Source organism: Chamaea fasciata, unplaced genomic scaffold (assembly GCF_029207755.1).
Source record: "Chamaea fasciata isolate MVZ Bird 193981 ecotype frontalis unplaced genomic scaffold, bChaFas1.0.hap1 SCAF_8, whole genome shotgun sequence".
Taxonomy (NCBI): Eukaryota; Metazoa; Chordata; class Aves; order Passeriformes; family Sylviidae; genus Chamaea; species Chamaea fasciata.
The window spans coordinates 2,370,902-2,397,770 of NW_027094093.1; the positions used below are offsets into that span (position 1 = coordinate 2,370,902).

At 46.0% G+C, this 26,869-nt stretch overlaps 1 protein-coding gene across 9 annotated transcripts in view; it reads left to right on the forward strand.

Annotated features, from left to right (window-relative positions):
* Nucleotides 1-26,869, forward strand: part of AGAP1 (ArfGAP with GTPase domain, ankyrin repeat and PH domain 1) — a 308,736-nt gene that overhangs the window by 179,607 nt on the left and 102,260 nt on the right. For all 9 annotated transcript variants that reach the window (XM_066189389.1, XM_066189390.1, XM_066189391.1 and 6 more), the window contains 2 exons: nt 5,267-5,371; nt 16,802-16,970. In XM_066189389.1, coding sequence (XP_066045486.1) covers nt 5,267-5,371; nt 16,802-16,970 — 274 coding nt within the window. The remainder of the gene's footprint in view (nt 1-5,266; nt 5,372-16,801; nt 16,971-26,869) is intronic.

Genomic DNA, 26,869 nt, shown 5'->3' on the forward strand with positions numbered 1-26,869 from the left:
GTAGTTTTTAGAGTTTAAAATATAACATAGTATGGTAATGTAGTAGTTCTTATAGGCTATATGTAGATTCTATAGGATTTTGTGTCTTGTATTGGTTGGTCACTGTAAATTAGAATATTCATCCCAAAAGGAGATACAATGCATTGTAACAAGGACCTCGCTCTCTTACGTCTACCTCTTTTAGCTCTTACTTCTACCTCTATTCCTCGCTCTCTTACTTCTACCTCTCTTAACTCTTACCTCTTCCCCCTGCTCTCTGACCCCTGCCCCCTGGCTCCCTTCTCTCTCAACTCTTACCCGCTTGTTCTTTCTCCCTCTCTCTCTGGGACTTCCCTTCAGCCGAGGCCGGTGGCTGAAGGCAAGGCCCTTTTTACCCACGACCCATGCAATAAAACCACGTATTCCAGAATATCTCAGGTCAGCAGAATTCCTTCTCCCTGCCGTCCGCGGATACTCCGACACTCTGACTCTCTGTGGATCAATGATTCAGATATTACCAAAAGCTTCCTTTGGCATGCAGGTATGGTTTGCAGATTAAACAGCTTGAGCTGGTGTCTGCCATATGCTGGAAGAATGGACTTGAACACCAGAAACTTGTTACAGCTAAATTTTCTGGAAGCAAAAAATATCAACTGAAGAATTAATCTCTTGATTATTATCAGGAAGTCCCAGTGCTGAAGGACAGACTGTGCAGAGTTGGCTGGTCGTTGAATCCTGGGGGTTTCACCAGCATTTGTTTTCCAAGTTAATAGATTTACAGGAGCTGGGTGTTTTATTGACCAGAATTTGTGTGTAACAATTAGTCTGTGATCCTGACTGAGTGGCTGCCTTCAGAGTTGTGTGAAGGAGGAGGTTTTTTGTAACGGAGGGTTTTTCTTTTCTGAACAGGATGCACAGGAGCTGTAGAAAATTCCTAGCAGTGCTAGCTGCTGACGGCTGTGGGAACTACAGACCTGAGTGGAAAATTAGGAATTTATGTTGTTAATGATGAAGTGTGAGATTACCTTCTGTCAGAACAGCATCAGGGAAACAACGTGGGGTTGGCTGAAAATTAGGGAGGGGAAGAAGCAAAAGGCTGGCAGAAGTTTGTGGCTCAGCCATGGCAGTGGGGTAAATTTCTGAAGGAAAATCTAAACCGAAGTGGAATCATGGAATGGTTTGGGTTGGATGGGGTCCTGAAGTTCATCTAGTTCCAACCCCTACCTGGCAGGTACCATATTTCCAGAAGGTACAATCTTGGCTCTGCTGACTTCAAAGACCATTTCTAAGGCTTCTCACCTGCCAGCATCTCAATGCAGCATTAAGCAACCAAAGGGGTCACTTTTTGAAATACTGATAATTTGCTATTTAAAGCCTAAAATATCTCTATACAACAAATTGGTAATTGTCTTGCCGCTGAGTTGTTGTTTAAGCAGGCAAGGTTTGGAGCTCACAGAAGGCACCCAGAGCAGCAAGATTTTGCTGGTTGCTGTGTGTTCAGGTGAACTGCGTGTATTACATGCCCTGGTCCCTTGACCAGTGCTGGGTGTGTTGTTTTTTTTCCACCTTAGCTCCAATCAATCCGAGGCTGGCGGCTTTTCATTAGCTGCTCTTGCTCCCACGGTAATGTTGGGATTGCAGAGCCTGTTGGCAGTCTGTAACTTCCCCAGGTGCCCTGGAGCTCAGCAGCCTAAGCTGATTGACTCAGTTAGGGCCCCAGTCCCTAACAGCGAATGCAATCAATAAATCTTTGTTGGTAAATAATTGCTATCGAACAGAGTTTTAATATAAATTTATGAGTGGTGTTTTATCACAGCTTGAGGCTACAGCAAGCCACTGAGTGATGGATTTCAGATCACACTTGCATTCATTACATTAACTTTGTAAGTTATTTAAAGCTTGTACACTTAACATTGCTTTTGGCTTGCAATGACCTCCTGGGAGTAGACGTAGCACACACATTACTTATGGAGAGCCGGCTCCGTTCACTCCGTGGATCCTCCAGCAAAACCCAGGGACTGAGCTCCCTGCACTCCACTTGGAGCCTTTTTTTCTCCAGCTCCTTAAAACCACAAGCTGGAGGACTCCCCATTCCTGCCTTAAACGTGGAGTTGCAGTTTTGGAGGGAAGGTGGTAAAAAAAAAAAAAAAAAAAAAGGCGATTTGAGGTGTGAAGTTCTTCTCAGTCCGTGTGGAAATCGGAGGTGTGAAATCCTTAGTGTTGAGTCTGGAGGCTTTGGGTCAGCTGCACCCAACTGCCCATGGAGGGCTGTAAGAAATTAAAGATTTCATACAAATTAGGGAAAATAGCATTGCCCGATTCATAATAATTTGAGACAGGGATTATTTAGACCAAAAAAAATTGGTACTTGGGGTAGAAGATTGACTTAGGCTCTTACTGCGTAGCCTGGGGACTTTTCCAGTGTGCTGGGTGTACATGGGGACCTGTTTGGCCGTGGCTGGGGACGTGCCCAAGCTGCCTCTGAATTGCCTTGGAGGTGCCAGGGGTCAGCAGGAGCCCCTGGATCTCATTTCCTCGGCACAGGATCTGACGTGACTCAAATGTAGCCATGATGTGACTGAAGCAAGGGGCTTTTTTTTTCCCCATTAAATAACATTTCCTGGCATATGTGGGCCATTTATTTTTTTTTTAGGTGTAGCTAACGTTAAAGTGCATTTAGAACTGATCTAAACTCTGATTCTAAGACCATTTCTCCAGACCATTCTGTAGAATTACTACAGAGTGGTGGCCTTGGGAATAAAAACTGTGGTTTGTATGGGCTGCTTTGCTTTATGGCCGTTTCAGTGAGCTCCTTGTATTCAGAGCAGTTTGCTTTCCAGGTACTTCAAGATACTTTTAATTATCGCATAATGTGAAAGTGATTCTGTTTGCCAAAGGAATGCCTCAAGAAAACAGATTGGGAAGTCTGGTTTGTTAGTTAGGCACAAATAGATCCATCATCCATATTGAGCTGAGCAGGTTGGTTTTTGTTTGGGTTTTTTTTTTTACATCAAAGCAGAGAGCTCTGCCTTAAAACCATGGTAAAACCTCATTTTGAATAATTTTCTTCATTTAGATCCAAAACTGGAATGTCATAATTCATATTTAGATCATAGCAAGACTTTAAATAGTAAAAATCATGACCATGGTAGATTTTTACTCTTTATTGAGATTATAATTGGCATTAATTGAAAATTATGTAAGTAATGACACGTTTTCTGTATAGCAAAGGGGCTGTTGAAAGGTTATGAAGTATATACATCTTTTTGGCTTCAAAACTTGAGGCAAAAAAGGCATAGGGGAAAAGAAAAAATCACCATTGTGATCCTTACTGCTTTTTCCCCATTAGAAGGTCTGAAGAACAAACCAGTGCAGGGAAACTGTAATTTTTGATCCCCACGGCACAGCACTAACTAGAATTGGGTCCCCCTAAACACCAGCGCCGTGCTGCAGGTGAGGTATAAAAGATGGGAAAGGTGAAGAGACAGATCACCTCCTATAGACAAACAGGAGAGTCAAAGGCAGAAATAAGCTTTCATTTTTTAATAGAAGAAAACAACGTCTCCAAGCGCTGGCAGGCGGTAATTGGGATGAGCAGAAGCTTTTGTGAGGAGGCGTTTCAGAAGCCCCGTTCTCCTTGAAAAAGTTTGAGTTCTAGCAAGGAGCAGCACAAAAAAATACAGACACGTGACCCCCAGACAGGCAGAAAGTTGGGAGTTTGGATCGCTGTGCTTTCAGGTGTCCCACATGAGCTTCCCTTCACGGTCCCATCCAAGGAGCGCGTTGAATTTGGGAAGGGCTCTTCTCTGAAGTTCTGTTCCAGCTGTGTGGCCAGGAGCAGGACTTCTGCATGAGTAGAGCTGACCCCTGTCCCCTCCTGGGTTTGAGATAGGGTCTGCAGAGGGATCACTTCATAAAGCTGCAGGTTTAATGGGGAAACAAAGAGCGGAACTCGTTTTCAACGTTTAAACCGCTTTTAACAAGAACAGTCCCATGGGGGTTGGAAGCACCTTGGAAGATGCTTGGTAGGACATCTTTCTATGTTCTGTTTTCCCTTTATTTTAATTGCCTTGTACAGTGAGAAGGGAAAAACTTGTTTTTAGGGAGTAGGGAGCTGATGTTTGTGTTGGGTGGATTCCTGGTTGTGATTCATTGAAATGGATACGGATCCGCTTTGATCGGAGCTTACTCTGTGACACCAGCGTGTCCCTGTGGTAGGGACTGACCATAGGATCTCCACTGGACGCTCCAGTAAGGTTTTGCACAACCATAAAACTGTCTGGATTCGTTAGGAACTGCCTTCTGGCTTGGGTTGAAAAATCAGAATTTCCTAAGGAGGTGCCTTTTTCATTTAGTACCTTGAGTGGTCCATAGCATGTGGTATTTTATTTTTCCAAGTGAATTTCTGTTTTGCAGCTGGGAACAGGTCAGCGTACAGTAGCAGTTCCTGTCTGTTTGTCTGTTGGAGCACAACAATGACTTTTAATCTTTGCTGTTGATGAGAAGTTACGGCTGTCCCATCCCTGGAGGTGTTCCAGGAGGACAGGTTGGACAGGGCTTGGAGCAACCTGGTCCAGTGGAACGTGTCCCTGTCCATGGCAGGGGGTTGGAACTGGATGCATTTTAGTGTCCTTTCCAACCCGAACCATTCTGGGATTCTGTCATTGTTGGCATTCATCCCTGGTTGAATACGGTGGAAAGGTGATTCACCTTGCCCAGCTCCTTCCCTCTCCAGTCACACCTCTGACATTAAATTCTCCAGGATTTACTTGAAACACTTTGTATTTGCTCTGGTTTTGTTTTGCTGCTCTTGGCCAGGATTGGGGTTTCTTTGCTGGAATGAGTAGCCAAGGGGGGTTTCCGTGGTGGAGTCACCTTTGTGCGGAGGGAATGAGAACACAGATGTGTGCACTTCTGTGGGCAGGGAATCCCCAGAAGCCTGCTGCAGGGAGGCCACACAGCAGGATCCTTGCTCAACCTGAGGCTCATCATTTATTTTAGAGGGTAAGGAAATGCATGGTGTCTTCATCAGCTAGGAATCCATGTGGGTCACACTGAAATGTGCTTTCCTGAGGCATGGGATTCAATGAAAAAGGGGGTTTTTCTACCCATTGGGCAAAGCCAGTGGAGGGAATGTGCATTGTGGGAGAGGCAGAATTTAAGGGTGTAACTCGCAGGAGAAAGCCTGTCTGAAAATGCCGACAATTACTCTTCCCTCTCTGTGTCTTCGACACTTGTGTGTTGTCTGGAGGGCGTTTCACCTTTTCTCTCTCTCTCCCCCCACCAGGGGATGCTGCTGAAGCGGAGTGGCAAATCCCTGAACAAGGAGTGGAAGAAGAAATACGTGACGCTGTGTGACAACGGCGTGCTGACCTACCATCCCAGCCTGCACGTGAGTACTCCCTGCCCTCGGAATGCTCAGCCCTGCAAAGCTGTGCCGGTCACTCCTGTAGTGGGGGAGCCTCTTCCTCTCTCTTCATTCTCCTCCCTCTCGAAGAATCATCATCTGAGATAAAACTCGCTGCTGCAACTCTGAGTGCACTCCAGTTCCTCTGAAGGCACTGGCACTGCGGCTTCCTTGCATCCCAAGAGGCTGCTGGAACTGTTTAAGCCTTTATTTTCTACTAATTCTTTTATGGGCTTGTTGTTGATCCCAGGGTTAAAAAACAAGTGTTTTACAAGACAAAGTTTCCTAGAGGGTACTAAAGAGGGAGGAGAGGGCTTCGTCACTGTGCAGGGCTTGTGGTTTATTCAGGAGTAATTCTGAGCACCTTTTTGGAAATGGCATAGCCATTGAAATAGGTTCCTTACACCTTTTCCATGTTGAGGCATCTATCCGTGTCCCAAGGATGCTGTCTGTCCCTCAGAGTGTGTGGCACAATTCCTAGTGTGGATTTGGGGGTGGAAGGAGCACAGAGATTCCACTCAGGACTAGCCCACCCCAGAAATCATGGTGTGACCCTCACCGAGGTTAAATAGTATATATGAGATATAGATGTATACATACCTATATATATCTATATGATATATAGAAATATGATATATAGATATATTTATATATATATATACACACGTGTATGAATATATATATATGATATATATTTTTTTATATATATACACATGTATGAATGTATATATGATTTTATATAATATCTGAGCTTGTATTTTATCATCATCCCACGTAGGAGAATCCGGGGGTTGCCACTTGTAATGTTTTTAGGGACAATTGTTTCTAAACCTCTTGGTGACATCTTGAGCTCTCAGGCACTTCTATATTAAGGAGTGAAAATCAAGGTTTTGGTGCATTTTCTATAAATTCTGAGCTTTGTAGACCTTCACCTGGAACTGGCAGGAGGCTTCTGTTTCAGATGGGTGGTATCTGAGGAGCATGGAACCCTAGAAGCATTAAGGTTGAAAAGCACTCTAAGATCATCTAGCCCAGCTATAGCCCAGCACTAAACCACATCCCCAAGTGCCACATCCATGTCTGGCTACGCTGATCCTGTGCTTGCCCTCACTTGCTGTTCCCTGTCTGTGGAATATTAGCACTTTTTCTCTGCCTTGACACAAGATTTTATAGTCTCAGTTCCTGCCATAATGATGCTTTGCTCTGGTTTCTGATGCGATGTCCATGTCTCTTAAAAATTATGTGGTAAATTAGATGACAAGTAGCTTCAAGGCATTGCTGCTTTCCATCAGAAACCTTGTCCCTCAGCCCCGTGTTCTGGAGCAGGGTTTTCACTGCTCCTTTGTGTGATGTAGTTCACGTCTCTCTGCCCGATTTGGTCACTTCTTTAGTGCCTCTAAATTTTGACTGATTCTGAAGAAGCCTTGAAATACCCAAATTTGTGTGTTGGTATTGCTCCCAGAAGGGGAGCACGGATCCTGCGTGTGCCCCCATGGAGCTGCCACCTGAGTCTGCCTTAGATGATGCTGGTCGTCAGGCAAGGAGGAGGCTGTTGTGTGTGCCCTGGCCCCTTCCTGGCTGCTGGAAAAGGCTCTATTGTTCCTGGCAGGGCCCTGCTCGTGTGAGTTTTTCATTGCTCTGGCAGACAATGGAGAAACTTCTCCTCTGCAGGCTCCCCCGGAGCTGCGGCGTCGCCCCCAGAGTACGAATCCATTGAGGTTACACGTAATTACTTTGAGATTAGAGGTAAATCCATCGGAGATTAGAGAGAATCCATTTAAAGAAGAAGTAATTACCAGCCTGTAATTGTTTCCCTCTGTCCCCCACCGTGCCCCCCCACCCCAAGAAGGTGCTGGGCTCCGTGTCGTCGTTTTCTCCTTGCGTGGATCGGAGGGGTTTGTGAGATATTTTCAGTCAGTCACACTCCCAGTACACTTCGTACTAAACTTTGTTGGCAGGAATGTCACAATTTCTTCCTGGGAATTACCAGGCGAGAGGGTCTTCCCCCAAACAGAACTCTGATACTGTGTTTCTGGTTGGGTTTGGCTGGTTTTTGTTTGTCAGAAATTTTTTGTTCCTTTTTTCACAACGAAGTGATGGATTTTTAATGCTGTGCTTGCATTGCTGGGGTGATTTCTTACATTGTTCTGAAAAATCTGGGTCTCATTCCTACCAAGTTTCCCGTTAAGCAGCAGTGAAGAAAAGAGCTTTTGTTAGCCATCTAAAGTCAGTTTTCTAAACTTGTATAAAGCCTGGCTCTAATCAGATTTAGGTTGTTTCAAATGTGCAGGTCATTTCAGTTAATCAAAACATTGCCCTTTTAATTCTGGAGTGAAATTTTAATTGCAGTGAAAGGTGGGCTGGCCTCTAGTGGTGGCAGAAAAAGGAAATTTAGGAGATCATTTGGTCTGTCCAGCCTGTGGTTTGAGTCAGAGCCTAACATCCTGTGTTGGAATGGCCAATTACAGCGTTTAGTGGCTGATAGTGAGCGCTGTGTTAAATACTGCTCGAGGTTTGGCCGCAGGTGGATCAGTTGTCTCTGCCAGATGCATTCGGTGGCAGCTCAGGCACGAAGCAGCGGCTTTAACGTAGGAAATGGGTATTGCAGAATCCAGCCCTGACGTCCTCCTTGAAAGCATTGATTACAGGATGAAAGGTTTCGAGGTGGGGAGGGGAAAAAAATCAAATCAGGCCCTGTCTTGCAGAGGAGGTGTCCCTGGGAGGGTCAGGCCTGTTTGGCAGGGCAGTGTGCTGAAATGAGCGCGGCATTGTGCCAGCTACAGCAGCGACTCCTGATGCCACCAGGCTGATGTTTGACACAATAGCAAAATCCCTCTCATTTCTTTTCAGGAGACTGGGGGGAGAGGAAAATGGGGGAAGAAAAAAAATATATGTACATAAGCACCCTACTGTTTCCTGACTTGGTCATGTCAAGTTTTTTCAAGAGCCTCAAACCTTCCCGTCCCTTGGGATGCCGAGGAGCTCCGCCGATAGAAAATGGTCGGGGATAATGAGAGAGAACTTTGACCCCCAGGCTTCAAAGTTCACCAGAGCTCCCTATTCATCTTGGGCTTCTGGAGCAGAGCCGTGGAGTGGATCACTAAAATTCTGGCCAGCAAATTCCGTGTCAGCCTCCCCAAAGGGCCCCGGGGGAATTTGTCGAGGCGTCTCCTGGCTTTTTAATAGCGGGATGCCCCGGAATGCATTCGCCGGGATACCTGCTGGGCAGCCCTGCTTGATCTGAGCCTTGTCCCGATGAATAGCTGATGGGATCTCACCACTGGCTGCCTGCCACAGGGCTGTCAGCGTGCCTCAGGTCAGCACATGACAAAGCTTTAGCTGGGGATGTCCGTTCTCTGCTCTTGTATCCTCACCATCGCTGCGCCTCATTTGTGAAAAGAAGAAAAGGGAGAAAAAAGGCTGAAAACAGCTCTTTTTTGGTAAGGGCAGTTTTCCCCTTTTATGTTTAGTTTGGTCTAGGTTTGATTTCAAATAGAAGCACAGTGCTGAGGCACCTTACAGGGGAAGAAAATCTTAAATACGTGAGAAGAAAAGGTGCGATGCCCGTGTAGAACACATCTGGTACACAAACCCCATGTAGATACATGCACAGCAAGGTTGGTGTTTGCTTGCTGCAACCTTTAACCTTCTAGTCTAGTGTGATGACCTGGGGATTGTAAATGTGCTTGAGTGGGGGGATATCTGGCTTTATCTCCATGAGAGAGGTGTGGATTCACCTGATTTGCTCAATTCTTCTGACAGTGGCCATGGTTCCAAATTCTCCCTTAAATATGGTGCTGTCTGGGTGAGCAGCCCACATGAGCTTAGCAGTGTTATTCTATCCTCAAATAAATTGTATGAGGTGTTTTTTAAAAAAAGACCACATTTCAGCCTGATGAGCAGTCAGATCCAGCACTGAGCTAAACTTGGCACAAGAGCTTCAGCAACACATTGTGTGGTCACATTCTCTCGCAAGACCCTACAAACCCCAGATGCTGTAAAATCCCTTGAGACATGAGGTGTCATTTGAGCTTTCTCTGCTTGGCCATTTCCTCCAGAAAAAGCAGATGGTGGCTTTTGAGAATGTCCTCTCTGTTGGTATCTGGAAATGCTGTAGCTCCATGCACTTTTCTCAGGTCCCAGCATTTCCCTCAGTTGAAATTTTTTGTTACCAGCTCTTGTGATTTTCCTGAACTGTTTGGAAACAGAAAGCCTGCTTGCAGATGCAGGATCCCATCTCCCCTCATCCTTGAGAGCAGTGTGGTGTCCCGTGTGGCCAGTCAGCACCCAGAGCCCGGTGCTGCTCCAGCCAAGGGAACCGGGCTCCCCTTCCTGTTAGGAATATCCCTCCCAGCCATCATTGCAGCTCAGCCTTGTTCCCAGGGTTGTGTTACCTCAGGCAGTTCAATAGCTCTGAAGTGTGCTGGTTGTGTTGCTTTAATAGAAATATTCATGCTCACATATTTCTAAAATACCTCTGTGTGTGTCCATCCCCCCGCTCCCCCGTTCCTGCTCTGAAGGAATGTAAAGCTGGATGTTGGCTGGCTCTGGAGGGCCTTGTAACTGACATTTCCTACCAGCAACTAATCCTCAAAGCCGCCTTTGGTAAATAGAGGCTTGGACTGACAAAAGGACTCTGGAAGTGCTCAAGGCCAGGCTGGAGAGGGTTTGGAGCAACTTGGGATGGTGAAAGGTCCCTGTCCGTGGCAGGGAGTGGAACAGAATGGGCTTTAGGGTCTCTTCCAACCCAAACCATTCTGAGGTTCTGTTGTTTTTCTTGTGTGATGTAGCTCTCCCTCCTGAGAGAGCAGTCATCAAAACAAATCCCGCAGTTTGAGTATTGATGAAGATAAATCAGAAGCTTGTGTAAGCTTTTATTGTAATTACTTCTGCAACCACTAGCATGCCTAAAACGTTGGATAGAGGAAAATGATAGGAACAGCTAAATATGAGCATAGCAGTTTCTGATTTTTATAAAGTGCCCGTAACTGTACAAATCACTTCAGTCCCTTTTGGGCTTCCTGGGAAACTTCTTCATTGTCTTAATCTGAAAGATGTAATGGAGTGAAGATAAATTTGGGTGAAAAATATAAAACTGAAGATCACAGAACCCCAGAGTATCCTGAGTGGGAAGGGACCCACAGGGATCTGTCCAGGCCTCTGTGCCCTGGAGGGAGTGGGCACTCAGTAGTGTGGCAAACACGGCTGTGCTTTGGCAGAGCTGCACAGGCTGGAGCAAACACACATTTCAGTGCCGTATCCGTCTGGTCCTTCTTCAGAAAGCCAAGGAAAATTCTGAGGATCAGAATGAGTTGCAAATTAAGAATCAAAAGGCAAGCTATTAATTAATCAGGGGGGTTTATAAAATTAGAGCTTCCTGTCCAGCCGAGCTAACTGCTGTGGGTATAAATGCTTCATAAATTACTCAGGATGGTAAAACTCTGGTTTGTCTTTTACAGCAGCCCTCATTACAAAGGCTGAATGAGAAGTGAAGTGCAAGGGGAAGAATTTTCTTAAAATTTTATGCAAATAAGGGATCCATTTACAAAAAGACCAACATTTTGTTGCTGTTGTGTTCCAAGTGTTCTCTGACTTCCTCCCCTGCTCCTGCAACACTGATGGAGCTGATTAACACCACGATATAGATATACCCAGTGCTTTTTATTACTGAAATCTAATGTTTTTGATCCCCAATGTGAAGCAAACAGATTCATGATGACCGTCCTTTTGTCAGGACAGAGCGCTTCAGGATGATCAGTGTTTTCCAGAACGCGTTCCCATTCCTCCGTTCTTCTCAGAAAATAACATTTCATGGCTTTCCTTGAGATTAACTGTGTCTTATGAAGCTGAATGATATTATGGCCGTATTTATATGCGAGAGGGGGGGACAGCTAATTCCCCAGGACCATTTGATGAACACATTCCACTGCGGCTCGTATCCCGATGGTCCGGCCGTGGCTCAGGCCCTTCCTGGGAAAAGCAGCGAGGAGACCTTTCTCTTGGTCGCCGTTGTTGTTTCTTCTTAGGTGTGCCTGTGGCCCCACACGGAAACCAATCAAAGAGCGATTTATGTTCATTAAGGGCTTGTCAAAACTGAAAAATTTTCTAATCAACAGCGATGTGGCGGCGGCCCCTCCATGGCTGGGAGTGTCGCCTCGGCGGCAGCGGCTCCGTGCCTGTTACAACTCTAGGCTAGGAATCTGCTGATGATTACATTAGGCTAAGCTGCGAAGTAAATGAACCATGGCTTATTTAGGTGCAACTAGCTCCAGTGTAGTCCTGCCCCGCAGGGCACTTTATAGCGTTTTATGGCTTTAAAATTAGTGTAGCTTCCCATTTGCTGCAGGGTGCTGCATGTTATGCCTTTGAACTCAATAAGCAAAGGGAAGGGGGCCTTTTGTTTTTTTTCCTCTTCTCCCCCCCCCCCCCCCGCCCTTTTCTTCTTTTTGCAGTTTAGCAATTTTGTTTTGCATCTTTTCCAGACGGCGTTTTGCAATAAAAATGTCTGACTGCCACAGAGAGGCACAAAAGTCAGGGCTCCATCCAATTTCCCGGGCTGCTCTTGGTTTTGGGGGGGGAAGAGGATTTGGTTATTGCTGATGGTGAACAATAGGTTTTGTGGATCCAATAGGTCAGCTCACAAAATTGGAATTGTCTTTCAAAAAATACGCTGCACACAGTCTTTAAAATGTCATCCAGAGGTGCAACCATAAAGTTCCTTTTCCATAATAATTTTTATTATGCCTCAGATCAGGAAACACTATTTCAACCCCAGTAAGTGGAGCCTTAGGAGTGTTATGTCCGATTGAACAGTGGGGGAAGACTGCCACAAAATGAAGGTGTTTTTTACAGAATCACTGAACGGTTTGAGTTGGAAAGGACCTTGAAGCTCATCTCATTCCATCTCCCTGCCATGGGCAGGGACACCTTCCACTATCCCAGGTTCCTCTAAGCCCCATCCTACCTGGCCTTGGACACTACCAGGGATAGGTTAGAAGCTCATCATCTCTCAGTGGAAACCAGGCACACATCTGGGGAGGATTCTTAGCCTGGGCCTCTTCCTAGTGATGGAGAAAACAGGCTTTTGAGAGATGGGAATAGCTGAAAAGGAAGAAGGAAGTGTGATACTCATACCTGTGTACCATTATAGCCTTGGAAAGTCACTGCTCTCGGAGAGTCTCTCGTTTCATATGTGGCGCGTTGGAAAAGGGTGGCAGTGGGACAGATAGAAGAAACATGGGGAGACCTCTAGCAAGGAGCAGATGTTTTTTTTACATTTTAGTGTTGTGACACGTGGCTTATCGCAGTGTGAGTGGTTTCAATGTGAGCTTGGAAACCCCTTTGCCCAGTGTAAAACTACAACCCTAGAGAAGGGCTTTCTCCCTGCCCACCACTCTTGTGTTATTTGAAAACCCTCAGACTCCATAACGTGTTTTATGTCCATGTTCTTGATAATCTGAGCCATGTCTTCAACTTAAGGATGGCTCGAGAGCACAGCCCTGCATAGGACAAGGGGGAATGGCTTTAAGCTGAAGGAGAGCGGATTCGGATTGGATATTGGGAAGGAATTGTTCCCTGTGAGGGTGGGGAGGCCCAGAGCAGCTGTGGCTGGCCCTGGATCCCTGGAAATGCTCAGGGCCAGCTTGGACATAGGCAGGAAGCTGGAACCACCACATAACCTGGGTTCAGCTTGTGGCCCTTGATGGACTGTCTTCTCCAGATTTGAGGACCGTCAGAAATTGTTGTGACACGCAGCTGCAAATTCAACAACTGCTGGCATGCAGAATCCAAAGAGGCCTCCCAAAACGGCGGTGTCTCTTTTTGGCAGGCCTGTTTAGAAAACACGATCATACCCCTTTGCTCCATTTGCATGTCTGAAAGGCTTCCGCTCAGTTAATTGGTTAAATTAATTTCTGCTGTTGTAAACAGAGAGCTGCTGTATTAAGAGCAGAACTAAAGTAATTTTACCTTACATTATTATGTGCCACGGCGCATTGTTTCTTTCTTTCTCAAGGCAATTCATTTTGTGAGACTGTCAAGTAATATTTAGTGTCATCTTCAGTCAATGCAGCTTTTTTTTTGATTTTTTCCCCCCCGATATTTTAGCAGTTTATTTAGTCCTGTAGATAATGGTCAACGGCCTTGAGTAGTCAAATTAACACCTCGGCGGCGCCGTAGCGGAGCGGTAACCCGGGGACGAAACGGGATGAGAATCGACGCGGGGAGCGCGTTTTGGGGGATTATGGATTGATGGATGCGGAGGCAGCGTCGCCCTGCTCTGACTAAGATGGAGCTGCCAGTTAGTGCTGACTGCAGGCCATCATCACCTGCCCGGTGTCTCAGCAGCTCGGAGCCGGCACGGGCACCTCGGGGAGCCCTCGGATCCCGGGATCAGCGGAACGTTCCGCCGGAACCGGAGACGGCGCCGATTGGATTCCGTCCTGCGATTCCTGCAGGGATCTCTTTGGGACAGCGGAGGCACTAATGGCTGGTGTTCCCCCTGCCCTGGGAGGAGGGGGAACCGTGTTAAGCCGTGCTGCTGCCAGCGAGCTGCCAGCCCCGGGTCCCCCACCACAACTCTCAATTGCTAGCAGGTTTCTCTCACTGCACCTCATTTGCATCTGGGACATCAATTAGCATGTTTGTTGAGGCTAATTGAATGAAACTCAATCATAGCTCTTAATTGCTTGACTATGTGAAAAGAAATCACATTAATGCAGCTAATTAAGTGTATGGCAATAGATGCAACATAATTAGGAGCGAAATGTAAAAAACAAGCGACGGCGGAGGTGCGAGCGCGGGGTGTGGGGGATCGGGGCGCCCACGTCTCCTCTGCGCCACATGTTTGGGGAGGGGTCCCTCTGCTTTGCTGCTGGCTTTAATTTTTTTTTTTTTTTTTTAATTTTTTTTTTTCCCCTGCCTTGCTGAATGATGAACGCGGACAAGTTGAGAAGAAAAATGCAAATGGATTTGCAATTACTACTTTTTCAAGCTGTTGAGGGGCAGAAGATGGCACGTCTGGGGTGGCCCACTGTTGAGTGGGCTCTAGGGACTTGTTAAGTGCTGTTTAAAAGTACTTGGCTTTGAATTACCCTCATGCCTTGTTAAAGGGCTTTTTCCCCTTTTTTCTCGGATCAGCATTTTCTACAACTAACATCTCGGGGAGTTATCCCTGTACCATTTGCATATCAAAATCCAGCTTGCTGTCTTCTCTTTAACACAGCATATTCCAGATGACAGCAAGACCCTCATCTGTTCTAATCTGATCAAACCCTCCACTGCGTCTCTGAAGCCCCGGCGTCATTTTGTGGTTTGAACTTTGGTTCCCCGAGCGGGGATCTGACGGGGCTGGGAACGAGGTCCTTGCCCTCCCCTCCTCGGGGAGACCCGCAGATTATCGCCGTGCATCCTGCACGCGATGAAAGGCCCTTTATTATTTACATTTGATATATCCCCATAAATATTTAAGCTGACATTAATACCTACCCGGCATCTGTTGTTGTTCGGGCGCTTCGCTCTAACGGCGGCTGCAGCGCGTCGGTTTTGTGTTTGCCAACGCGCCCTGGCTTCCTCAAGTGGTTTTGTGGCTCACCTCAGCCTGGTTTACACCCAGTTAAAGGACCTTTAATAACACCCTGCCACATCTCAAGTTGGGAAATCACACCCACCCTTCACCAGAGTTGGATCCAAAACCCCCTTCTCCAATTTAAGTTGTATGTTAAAACTATTGGAAAAGAGCACGTGCCAATGTTTAGTCACTCTGATTAAACCTCGCTTTAGAGCCCACAAGCAATAAGTGCTCAATTATCTTCTGCTTATCGTATTTTAGTTTGTGAAGAAGTGACACCCGAATAAGAAAGTTCCGCCAGGTTCTTAATTTATGGATGAAAGGTGTTTGTTTTCCAACACCTAGTAAAGGGATTTTCCTGAGTGGATTGCTTTTCTTTTTCTCTTGACAGCAGAGCTCTGTCTCCTCTCCCCAGGAATTGTTCAGACCCCGGCTTTTCCTGTTAATAATTCTTAGACAGCTTGGGAAAAATAAGCTGCCATGATGGCTTAGTTTGAGGGTTTTATCACTGATTTCTGTTAACTGTGAAGAAATTATTGCTGGTCCAGATTTTCGGTGTGTTTTGAGCAGAATAAATAATTTGTGTTGTTAAAACTGCCAAAGGTGAAAGAATCTTGATGAGGGAGCAATCAGCTCCCTGGATTGTGGCAGCAGTGATACGGATTTGGGGTAAATTCAGGAAATTTCTTGTGAAGTGGGAGTCCAGATCTTCTCCCAGCCGCCTCAAATCGCTGTTTTTCTTTTGGGGTTCTTAATCCCAGAGTCCTGGAGTGGTTTGGGTTGGAAGGGACGTGAAGGCTCATCTCATTCCATGCCCTGCCATGGGCAGGGACACCCTCCACTAGCCCGGGTTCCTCCAAGCCCCATCCAACCTGGCCTTGGACACTTCCAGGGATCCAGGGGCAGCCACAGCTGCTCTGGGCAGCCCAGATATCTCTTTGTGCAGCGCTCTTGCCTCTTTTCACCCCTGATTTTACTCTCCTGTGCTGCCCCTCCTGCATGTCCTCTTTAAGAGAGGGTCTCTTTTGTTGCTTCTCATGTCCTCATAGTTGTTCCAGTTTCAATTATTTTTTTTTTTTCTGGAATGTGAGTGACCACAGCCCTGTGTACCAGGAGATGAGAACTTCAGTGTCTTGTGTGGTGGCTGTAACATTCACCCTCTCTCCTGGAAATATCTGTGCTGGTGTACCCCAGGATCAATGTGCCCTCTGATAAAAACACTCATGTCCATTTGCTTTTCTCTTCATTTCCACGTTGTGAGCTTTCCAAGCAAGAATCAGCAAAAGCCTTTTCCACTTCTGGCTCCCTGTGTTTGCTCTAATCAGGTGCAATTTGCGTGATTTTTTTCTCCTTTGATGATGCTTTGTGTAGGTGCAGGAAGTGTCCTATTCTAAGGAAACAATGTTGGAATTGCTGAAACCTTGCCTGCTAGGGCCCCTTTGGTGCCTGCTGAGCCATTCCAGCCAAATTTGAGGGAGAAAGAGATGAGAGCATAAAGCACTGGCAGAGAGCAGACCCAAGTAAACATGCTCAGGACACTCAGCCTTGTCTTCTCCTTCTGTTTGGGGACCTTTAGCTGGTGAATTCCCACACATGGCTGTGTTGTGAATCACCTCTTATCCAGCTGGTAGTTGGAGGATCCATGAGAAAGCTCCAGACTTTTGGGGTTAATTGTGAGAAGTGTGGAAGGGATTATCAGGAACACGTAAGGAAGGGGAAAAACCATATGGTGGGTGGTGGCAGAGGGTGTCGGGCTAAAGCCTTGTGAAATCAGGTTTATTAATTCTGCTGCTTACAGAACTTCCTGTCTGATATTGGGGTTTGGGGTTTTTTTCCTCCCTTTGCAGGATTACATGCAGAACGTTCACGGGAAAGAGATTGACTTGCTGAGAACCACTGTGAAGGTCCCCGGGAAGAGGCCACCCCGAGCCACATCAGCCTGTGCCCCCATCTCCAGCCCCAAAACCAACGGCCTCTCCAAAGACATGAGCAGTTTACACATCTCGCCAAATTCAGGTAAGAGAAGACCTTGCTAAGGGGAAAAACAAAAATGGGAGAAGACCTGCATTTCCCGTGTTTGTAGGGAATTATCGTGAACAACTGGGATAGAGATGGATACCTCTAAATAATTGGGAGTGTTGCACACTAGGCTGGTGGTGCTCAGAGAAACCTGATATCATGGAAGGTCTCCCTGCCCATGGTAGGGGGTGGAATTAGTTGAACTTCAGGATCCCTTCCAGCCTGAGCCGTTCTGGGATTTACAAACCCACTGATGTGGAAGTTTTTAAGCCCTGACTGCTGATCTGTCCCCCAGGAGAGATTCTGAGTTTCTGAGTAGCCTTCAGTGTCTGTCTTTGTGTATTTGTTGCCTTGTACTTGCCAAAGCCCTACATGATTTCACGGTAATTAACATATGGGAGGAATTTTCCATCTCTTATCTAATACTTAGGAAAAGCAAATGCTGTATGATCTGAAAGGGCTTTTTAGGGCTTCCTGGTGAGATCCACAGCCCTTCTTTCCTCTTTAGGAAAGTTCAGTATTATGCGTTCTTCTAACAGCAAGATTCTTCTTTGGAAAGCTGTTTTAATTCGTTGATGGAAGTGGTTTATAGCTCCTTCTGAGCTCTAAACAAAGACGTTTATTGTTTGCTGAAGTACTTGTCCATACAGCTAAGTGGATTTTAAAAAATTGCGTTAAGGGAAAACGTTTGAGACAATTTATCTTGTAAAATGCACAGCTTGTACAAAACTCATAATGGTGTAGTGGAAGTTCTGTCAGCATGTTTGGGATGACATCCATAAAGTGCCAAGTGCCTTTTGCATTTATGGATAACGTAGACACCTCCTGCATGTGCCAGCAAAGCCATCCCCACGCTCCTGTCCCTGTGCAAAGCCCACTGGGATAAGCAACCCTGGGATTCCTGGATATTCAGGTGTCTTCTCTTGGACAGCAATAATTATCTGTCTCGTGTTTCATAGAATCAGGCAGGTTTGGGTTGGAAGGGACCTTAAATATCATCTCATTCCAAGCCCCAGTCCTTCAACCCAAGGTGTAATTCCCTGCTTTTTTTAGACATTCCCCTTTGTTGGGAGAAAACAGAGAAGGTTTTTGTTTGTTTGTTTCCAGCTGAAAATGGTGCTGTCTGAGATTGATTTTTAAAGTGGTGCCACTGAGCAGACACCCCTGGAGATCTCAGGCTGGGACCTGAAGTGTCTGAAGCCGTGATTTCATCAAAGCCTTTCTCGAGTTGTGACTTGGCACTGGAAGAAAATTATTCGTGGTTGAGTTGTTTTTTTCCAGTTTACTATATAAGTTAGATGACTAGGTGTGGGGAGTGCTTTGGTTTTCAATATACTTCCTAATTTAGGGAAGCAAAGTGCTGGACTGTGTCAATGAGTTGCAGGTGAGACGTTTAAATAAAGACATTCCAGCTTTTGACGCATTTGAATACAGTCAAAAATTACTTGATAGCTTCAGAGAAGCAAGTTCCTGGAAACATATTTAGAGATACATAAGAATACAAGGTTTATAGCATGGAATTTACACGTTTTGGCATCTACTTGGATTGCTAGGTCAGAGGGAAACTTTCCACGACAGTTTACAGCAGGCAGCTCTCACTGTGTGTGTGTGTGTGTGTCCTGGCCAGCCTGAGGTTTGATCACACGGAAAGAAGTCAGTTATGCCAGAAATTCCAAATGCTGAGAAACTTAGATAATGGATTTCAAACAACACTATGGGAATAGTTGGAGCTTCTCTCCTCCCTCTTGGCTTCTTCGTCCTCTTGCTCAGAAATACTGAAAGACTTTGCTGTTGTTGATGTCTGGTCAGCATCTGCTGCTTGTTACTGGCTTGAAAAGCAAACATAAAAAGGAGCTCTTAATCAGTTAAGAATGATTAAAAAGAAGGAAAAGAAAGAAAAAAAGGGCACTGTCCCAGGCTGTGCCTGCCTTCTTTATCTGAGCTCTGATGTGGTCAGGGACAGTGGTCCCAGCTGCTGATGGGTGAGAGACCTGTAGGTACTTGGGGCTGAGTTCTGGAGTGCCAGGAGGACACCTGGAATATCTGCAGTTGTCTGCCATGCAGCTCAGGACATCTGCAGATTATCCCTTGCAGGCTGTGCTGCTGCCTCACAGCTTCCCCTCACTCGTTAGCGCTGGGAAAAGTGATGCCTTGAGCCTTGAAAATGGATCACAGGGCTGAACTTGGCACTCGCTGGTTGTCACTGGGAGGGTTCTGTGCATGGCCCTGCCACGTGGAGGAGCTTTGGACCAAACAGGAAGAATCAGCGCTTGCTGGTTTGATTTTTAGGCCTGTAAATTCACTCTATTTTCTCTGCTTCATGTTACCTCTTCCCCAAAACAATTAATGCTGCTTGTCTTGGATGATGCCTTCATTTGATACTTAAACACTGCTTGGAAGCTGCCCCTTAAGCATGGATTTCAGTGCCAACTTTTCCAAGAAATTTATGGATTAAATGCCTATTTGATTGCCTGTAACTGCTGTTTTAAGTTCATATTTCAGCAAATGGTTTTCTCTGAGTGTTATTTCTCGAGATTCAGCCGCTCTTATGATCCCACCATGGTCTGTGAGGCAGCAGAGCAGCTCAAGATCCTCCTTCTTCTCATCCCCTTCCCTCCCTAAAGCATTTTTGGACCTCAGTGATTGATCAGACGCCTTTAATTTCCTCCCACATGGAGAGAGTCTTTCCCAAGGTGCTTCCCATGACAGCGCTGGGAGCAGAATAGAGGGAGTGAGGCTGATCAGGGCAATATTGGGAATTCGGGAACGACAAGCTCAGTTCTTTGGCATAAACTCGCTTCCAGTTTCTCGGTTCCAGTCCTTGAGAGTTGGTGTTTCAGAGATGTTAAACAAACAAACAAACAAACAAAAACCTTTATGAGGATAAGTGAATTACAGAAATTCCCGATTACTCTTCCCTGCAGGGTTTCCACTGGCACAAGGGCTGGGAAGAATACTTTTCCCTTGACATCAAGTCACAGTGCTTTGTCACGGCCATGGTGGGGCAGTGAACAAACTGGAAGTGAAACGGCAGTAGGAAAAAGGAATATTTTCTGTGCTGTGTCAGAAAGCAGAGAAAGGAGAATAGAAGGTTGATCTGCTCCTGCTGTTGCAAAGCACCTTGCCTGGAAAAAGGTTGACTTTGATTTGAAAGCTGGTCTTTTCTTGGGTTCTTGGAGGTGCAGTTTGGGGTTCGTTGTGTAAGAACTGGGATTCTCTGTGCCAGCTTCTCCCAGAAAATACAGAGAGATGCAGGGTTGTTTTGGCTGTGTTATTTATGTTGTGTAGACTTTGAGTAACAGGTTGTTAGCTGTGGCTTTAGGGAAGGTTCTCACACTTGTAAGCTAACTTGGTAGGAATCTGTGAGTTGGGGGAAATGGATGTTTACTCCCTTTAATCTAAAATTATGTCACTCCTGTGGTATTTTCAATCCAAGAAAATGATGACAAACAATGCTGAAGGAACTGAAATTTAAATTAAATTTACATGGCACTGGTTGATGCGGCTCAGTTGGAAGTCCTTCAGAAAAGGGTCATTCTTGGACTCTCTCAGTTCCAGCTTTCTCCAAGAGCTGGGAGCAGGGCCAGAGTCCTGTCCATCCCACCGGCCAGTCTCTCTGCCCTTTAGGAGCTGGCTCAGCCTGACTTTGGAGCCAGGAGCATGTCCAGGTTTCATTCACTCCTGAATTGGGTTGGATTTGAGCTGCTTGACCTGAAGGTGAACTTACTCCTGAAATCTTTCCCAGGAGTCATTTATTTCTTCTCCTCTCCAAACAACCCAAAGCCTGAGCTGTAGCAAGAGCCACTGATGTAGAAAGTTCACGTCTAAAAATAGCTTATGGTGTAGAGATAAATTGTTTCCTGATTAACACTTCATTTTAATAATTTGGTGCTATTAAATTTCCGTTAAAATGGTGACTGTACAGTATGTGAAGAATCCCAGAATGTGTTAGTTCCAGGGCCATCGTTAAGTGTGCTGAAGATTGTTATCTGCTAACTGCTTGTGACATTTCAGATGCTGCAGGAACGGCAGCTCCACATTCTTATCACTGTGAGGTTCCTGTCTGTTATTAATTGTGATCATCTATCAAATCCTCAGTGTTCTTTGTCGATCATGTAATAATCTTTTTTAATTGGGGGGTCACTCTGAGGATTCAGATGTTATGGTCAGGCTGAGGATGAGTAAAAACGTTTATCAAGCCAAGAGCTTACTACTGTGGGCAGTTCTTCCAAAGCCCGTGGATCTCGGGTGCCTTTGCAAATAAATGCTGAGCCAAGTCCTAAATTCCGGAATCTGCTCTGAGTTCCCTACTTGGAGGTGACTGAGGATGACCTGGTGTGCTTCCCACAAGGCCAGAGGCTGGTCGTTGGGAGTTACTTGTCACTAATTCTGGAGTGGGACGAGGGACGTGAGGTGACTTCACACAAAACGTCTTCCGCGCTTCCACTTCAGCGCGAGTTTTATGCGTTTGCCACAGATCACAAACGCAAGTTTGTGACTTAGTTTTGTCATCAATCACCCGAGTCAATTTTCCATCTGGGTGGCTTTGCTGTTGGGTCAGTGATATACAGCTGCAGCGACAGGAAGGAGAGGTTGGCGGCTTGCTTGTTCCAAAGGAAAGAAGCCCAATTTCAGGCGCATGCGAGATTTCCCTTTCGTCCCACTAGAGGGGGATCCCTCAAGGTCGTTTTCTCCGGTTCCTTTGGACTGGGATTTGCCCTTTCCAGAACTAGGGAAATACAAACTTTCACTTGTTAGTACCCTATATTCCTTAATAATGGGAGAAAAGGAGCAGGGCACATATTAGCAATAATGAAATAAATGTTTGATAAAATAACTGCGTTAGTTAAATACTTAGAAAAAATGAGTTGGCTGAGATTTTTCTCTTCAGGGAAAAATAAAAAAGGAAAAACACGAACTGTCTGAGGATCCTTTCTCGAGGTGGGCAAAATCCCCAGTGATGATGAGGTGGATAAAGGGCAGGAATGTGTCGTGGAGCTTCAGGCAGGTGACTGGAGCCCGCAGTCAGTGCCTCTTTCCCCCTGGATGATTTTCATGCCTCCGTGGCGCCGTATCCCGGATAAAATCCCAGATCTGCCTTGTCCACCCGATGAAATCCCGGTGTCTCGACGGTCACGTGGCGCGGCACAAACTGGTTGGATGTTCAGACCTTTGCAGGATCGCTTGTGCTTTTCCCCCCGTGATTTTAAGATGTTAAAGCCATCGGGAGGGTTGAGGCTGATTTACCAAACGGGGGAGGGGAAAAAAAAATTCACAAATGTGTTTGGAGTATTGAACTGCCGTTGACATCTAAAGTCCCAACCATGCTGTTTTCCTCCACACTCCAGCAATCAGGACATCCAGCAAACCCATAAAAAACCAAACTAATAGCATGAATATTCAGTGACCTAGAATACTAATTATTGTCATGAATATTAATGTGATCGGACTTGCTTTTTCCTCTTCTCTTTCTCTCTGGCTCGGTTTTTTTTTTTTTATTCCCCCTCTATTTTTTTTTTTTAATTTTTTTTTTTTTTTCCCCACTCAGCCAGCTCTAAAGATGGACCATAATGAGAGCATTTAAGAGAGAGAGCGCTCTCCGCCGTGACAGGGACCGGGGTAATAAGGAGAGCTTGATTAACGTGGTGCACTTGGGGGAGAGATGAGAAGATTCACGTGGGCCTGTTGTGGGGGAGGCAATGAGGCACCGGCGGCTGTGTTGCTGCTCCCTCAGATTAATGAGGCCTAAGAGTGCATTAGGAACAGTGACAAAGGTTTGATCTAATGGGCTCAGTCATTTTTCCTTTGAGTGACAGACGCACAGAAGTAATTGGCTGTGCAGAATGGCAGCTCATTGGCAGTACTTAAGGATACATTATCCCCGTTGTGTGGCCCGCAGAGGCTGTTTATCAAAACTGCTCACACTGCAGACATGCATTCACTTAGCTGCTGTTACAGTGGCAATAGCTATTAAAAAAAAAAAAAGGGGGGGGGGGGGGGGAAGAGTCATCTCGAATTCGTAGCTATTGTCTCTTTTGCGAAAATAAAGTTTCTTTGTTCTGTTTCCTGAAGAGGCGGTGAATACCAGCAGTGGTCCCTCCCCGAGGAGGCTCTGGCAGGGTTTGGGGAGGGTTGGAGCTCTGCGAAGCTCCCAGAGTTAGCCCAGTCCATCGCTGCATCCCCATCCAGCGTGCAGGTAGGACCGCGCCACCCCCTCTCCAGTTCCATTATTAATAATTTCCACTGACAGTCGAAGGGATTAGGAAGTATCTTACATCCTTTGCCTCAGGGCCCTGCACATGCTCTGCTGTACCTACCCCAGAATGATCTGGATCTCTGCTGTTATTTTTCACAAAGTTAAATCCACGGTTCCTGTCGGGATGCGCAGCCAAATCAGAGCAGCACAAAGCAGAGTTTTTGCCAGCAAAACACTCACCTCTGGGTCCTAAAGCTGCAGTCCCTGAACAAGCAGATAGCCTCAATCAGGACTTGCCCAGAAAGCCAAGCATATTTTATTTATTACTGTTATTTGTTAAAACTACAGAATAATAATAATAATAATAGTAAAATGCCCGCCAGGAAAGGGAAGCCGGCTTTGATCCCAGCAGAATAAATAGTCGGGGATCTCAAGCAGAAGCCCGCGGTGAAGATCTTGGGTTTAACTTTCTTTTAGAAGAGATGTCTCCTCTGATGACTTAATTTTCCTCCACACTTGCTGTGTTGCTTTGGCATGCTCTGAGAATAATGGCTTTCCTCGTTATACTCCCAGCACCACGTCCTTCTCTGCCAGGATATTTCTTGGCACTGCCTTGTTTGTTCATTAGTACTGACCCTGCTCGGTCTGTGCACTGCTAATCGAGCCCAGTTCGGCAGGGATGGAGATAGAAGGGCTTCCTCTAGGAATAGCTGCTTGTCCTGAGGAATTTTATTCAGTAAGTAGATGCCTCTGGAAAAAAAAAAAAAAAAAGGTCTTAAAACTAAGTGAAACTCAAAAGCGAGTTCGCTGCTGCAATGTTGAAAGTGATTGTCAGCGTGTTGAGGGAGAGTTCCAGCACTGGAACCAGCGTGGTTTGGAAAGATTTTTTGTCACAGAGTCACAGTGGTTTGGGCTGGAAGGGACCTAAATGATCACCCGTTTCCAGCCCTCCCTCTCACTCGTTTTTGTTTGATGCGTGAGGAGCCTCAGGAAGTTTTGGGTGCTTGATAAAGCCAGGGCAGAGGCCACGTGCTGCTTGCATGCTGCCGCCAGGGTGGAACAGAATCCATGGCAATACTTGAGGGAATCTTACCCCCCTCAAGAACCTGGCTGTGAAATTTAGAGCTCTTCAGGTCCCACAGTCTCCTCAGAACGTGGCCAGACACCCGGCAAGGCCTCTCCTCAGTGGGGGAGGCAAGGAGCTGTAAGTAGCTGGTTTCTCACCTTTAGAGCAGCACACAGTCTCCAGAGTGAGCACAGCTATAGATAACGCACCTGGGAAAGATGGATGCTGAGGCAGAAATTTAATGGAACCCAGCAGAGCCGTCCCCAAAATGTTCCTGGTCCCAGGGTTCATATCTATAGCTGAAGGAGAGGCAGGAAGCACTGCTGGGATGGTCAGACACTTCTCAGGAGAGGTTTGTCCACTGGAAAGGTTTCTGCGCGACTCTGGGAATTCATTCTGGGCATGATGCGGAGCTGAGGATGGGAAGGGAATGCGTCCCATCTCTTTGCAGCCAGCAGTGGGGCTTCTCCCTTTGTCTTTTCACCCTGAAAAGTCTCGAGGGGGCAGTGCTGGGTGTGGGTTTGGAAGGGGCATCCACAGCCAATCTAACCGACTTGACAGTGCCTGCTGCTGAATTAGAGGGCATTTCAAGAATAGCCAGAATTCCTGCAACACAAATTGACCCAACATGATTTGAAACAATTAACCCTCTGATATCAAGAGTCAGGATTTCCTGACCCACAACTCTAATGTATTTTTCATTAGTTCTAACAGCTGGTGAGCACAGCCCTCTGGCCTTAAGAGGTTTATTTTATTTCCTTCTTTTTTTCTTTCTTTTTTTTTTTTTTGGAAGAGAAACTCGTCATGAACATGAGGAGCTTGGCACAAATGAAACATGGTGAAAGCAGAGCTGCAGTTTATCTGATTCAGTCTTTCTGTGCAGCCCCCTACGAGTCTCATACGCTGCTGCTGCTTCATGGAAAAATACAGTTCTGCTTCACAACTCCTGCACACTGGCTGCTCGTCTCATAAATCCAGGAGTATATTAGTTGCACTTGTGAATGTAACTTCTGGTAGCTGATTTGTTTGGAGGAAATCACAGATGTGCCTGCAGCGGGGAATGGAAGTCATTTGTGCCCAGTATTGTTTGTGTCACTTGGATCTCACTTCTCAGGGTCTACTTGGGCATTACATTCGTTCTGCATTTGTAGTTAGTGGGTGGTGTAGTTGGTGAAGGCTGGAAATGATGTGTCTGTTGCACTAACCTGTGATGATTCATGGGATTATTCAGTTAAAAACCAGCAAAAGAGGGATTGCAGACACGCTGTCCCTCGTCCTGTTCCATTACAGGAGCAAACGTGACCAAAACCATGAGTGGTTTGTTTTCTGTTGGACAAGTCACTGCATATGTGCAAGACTGCATTTCTTTTAACCTTAATTGCGTATTTTATTACAGTAGACTCTTCACATTTTGGCTTTTACCTGCTAGACACGCGCTGTTCGCATCTTGTCTGGTCCTGTGTTTGTGGGAATCCTGGTTATTTTCATTTCACTTCTAAGTCTTGCATTTCTGCTCCGTTGTTTTGGAAATCCGAGAGGGCTGTGTGTGAGGAGCCAGAGTGACTCCCTTGTTCTCCTTCTGCCCCCCGTGTGTGTTTCCCTCAGCTTCTCCACATGCAGGCACTCCTCGGCTTAATTCCTCCTGCCTCCACCTGCTCTGGGCAGCGATTTACACTGAATAAATGGGTATTTAAATGGGATTTTGTGTGAGCACGCTCACTTTTCTTAGGGGGCTTGTCTGCTGAGCAGTGGCCAAACCTGGAAATTACCTTGAATCTTAATTTGGATAGGTTTTGTGCGGCTTAATTGTTTGAACGTTTTGTAAGCGCGGCCGTAACGGGGTGTTTTATAACATCAGAAAAGATAGTTTTAATAAAGCTGTCTAGAGCTAGAAAGAGGAACTCTTTCTTTGATGCTCCTTTGGTAGATGAAAACATTTTTGTTCAATAGGAGACCAGCATCTTTTTTTTTTGCTCATTTGAGACAAGTTCTGGCAACATACTGATATTCATTCAAATATAAATGCCATATTCCCTTTGAAATGCAAATTGTTTAAAGAAAAATAGCATATGGTAGAGGTAAGTACCTTTTCAAATCAGCTCCCACACTTTAGGGATGTGAGTACAGCTAAAATTATTCTTTGGAAAGAATCTGGTGCCTTTGACACATTGAAGCTTGAACTAATCAAGGCTTCCCAGTAAGCATATACACATATCCATATCAAGGAAACAGTGCTGAGAATACATGGATTAGCATAGTAATTTAACTGCCCCCTGCTAATCAACTTAAGCAACCAGCTGATGCATGTGGGATGCGTTTGAAGAGGCAACTCTTTGACAGCTCCAGCATGGGCCAGGTAGCAGGCCAGGAGCTTGGGGTGGATGTGAGGATGGGTGGCTGTCTGTGGATGGGGGACAAGAGGTGCAGGATGGAGAGGCTTCGTGTGCCTAACCCAACTTACAGGCTTTGCTTTTCATGGATCAGAGAACCGTGGAATGATTTGGGTTGGGAGGACCCTTAAAGCTCATCTGGTCCAACCCCCCTGCCATGGGTAGGGTCATCTTCAGCGTTTTCACTGGGTACTGCTGGCCTTTCTCACTGTCTCCTGCTTGTCTGCTCAAAGTCTGAGGTGGT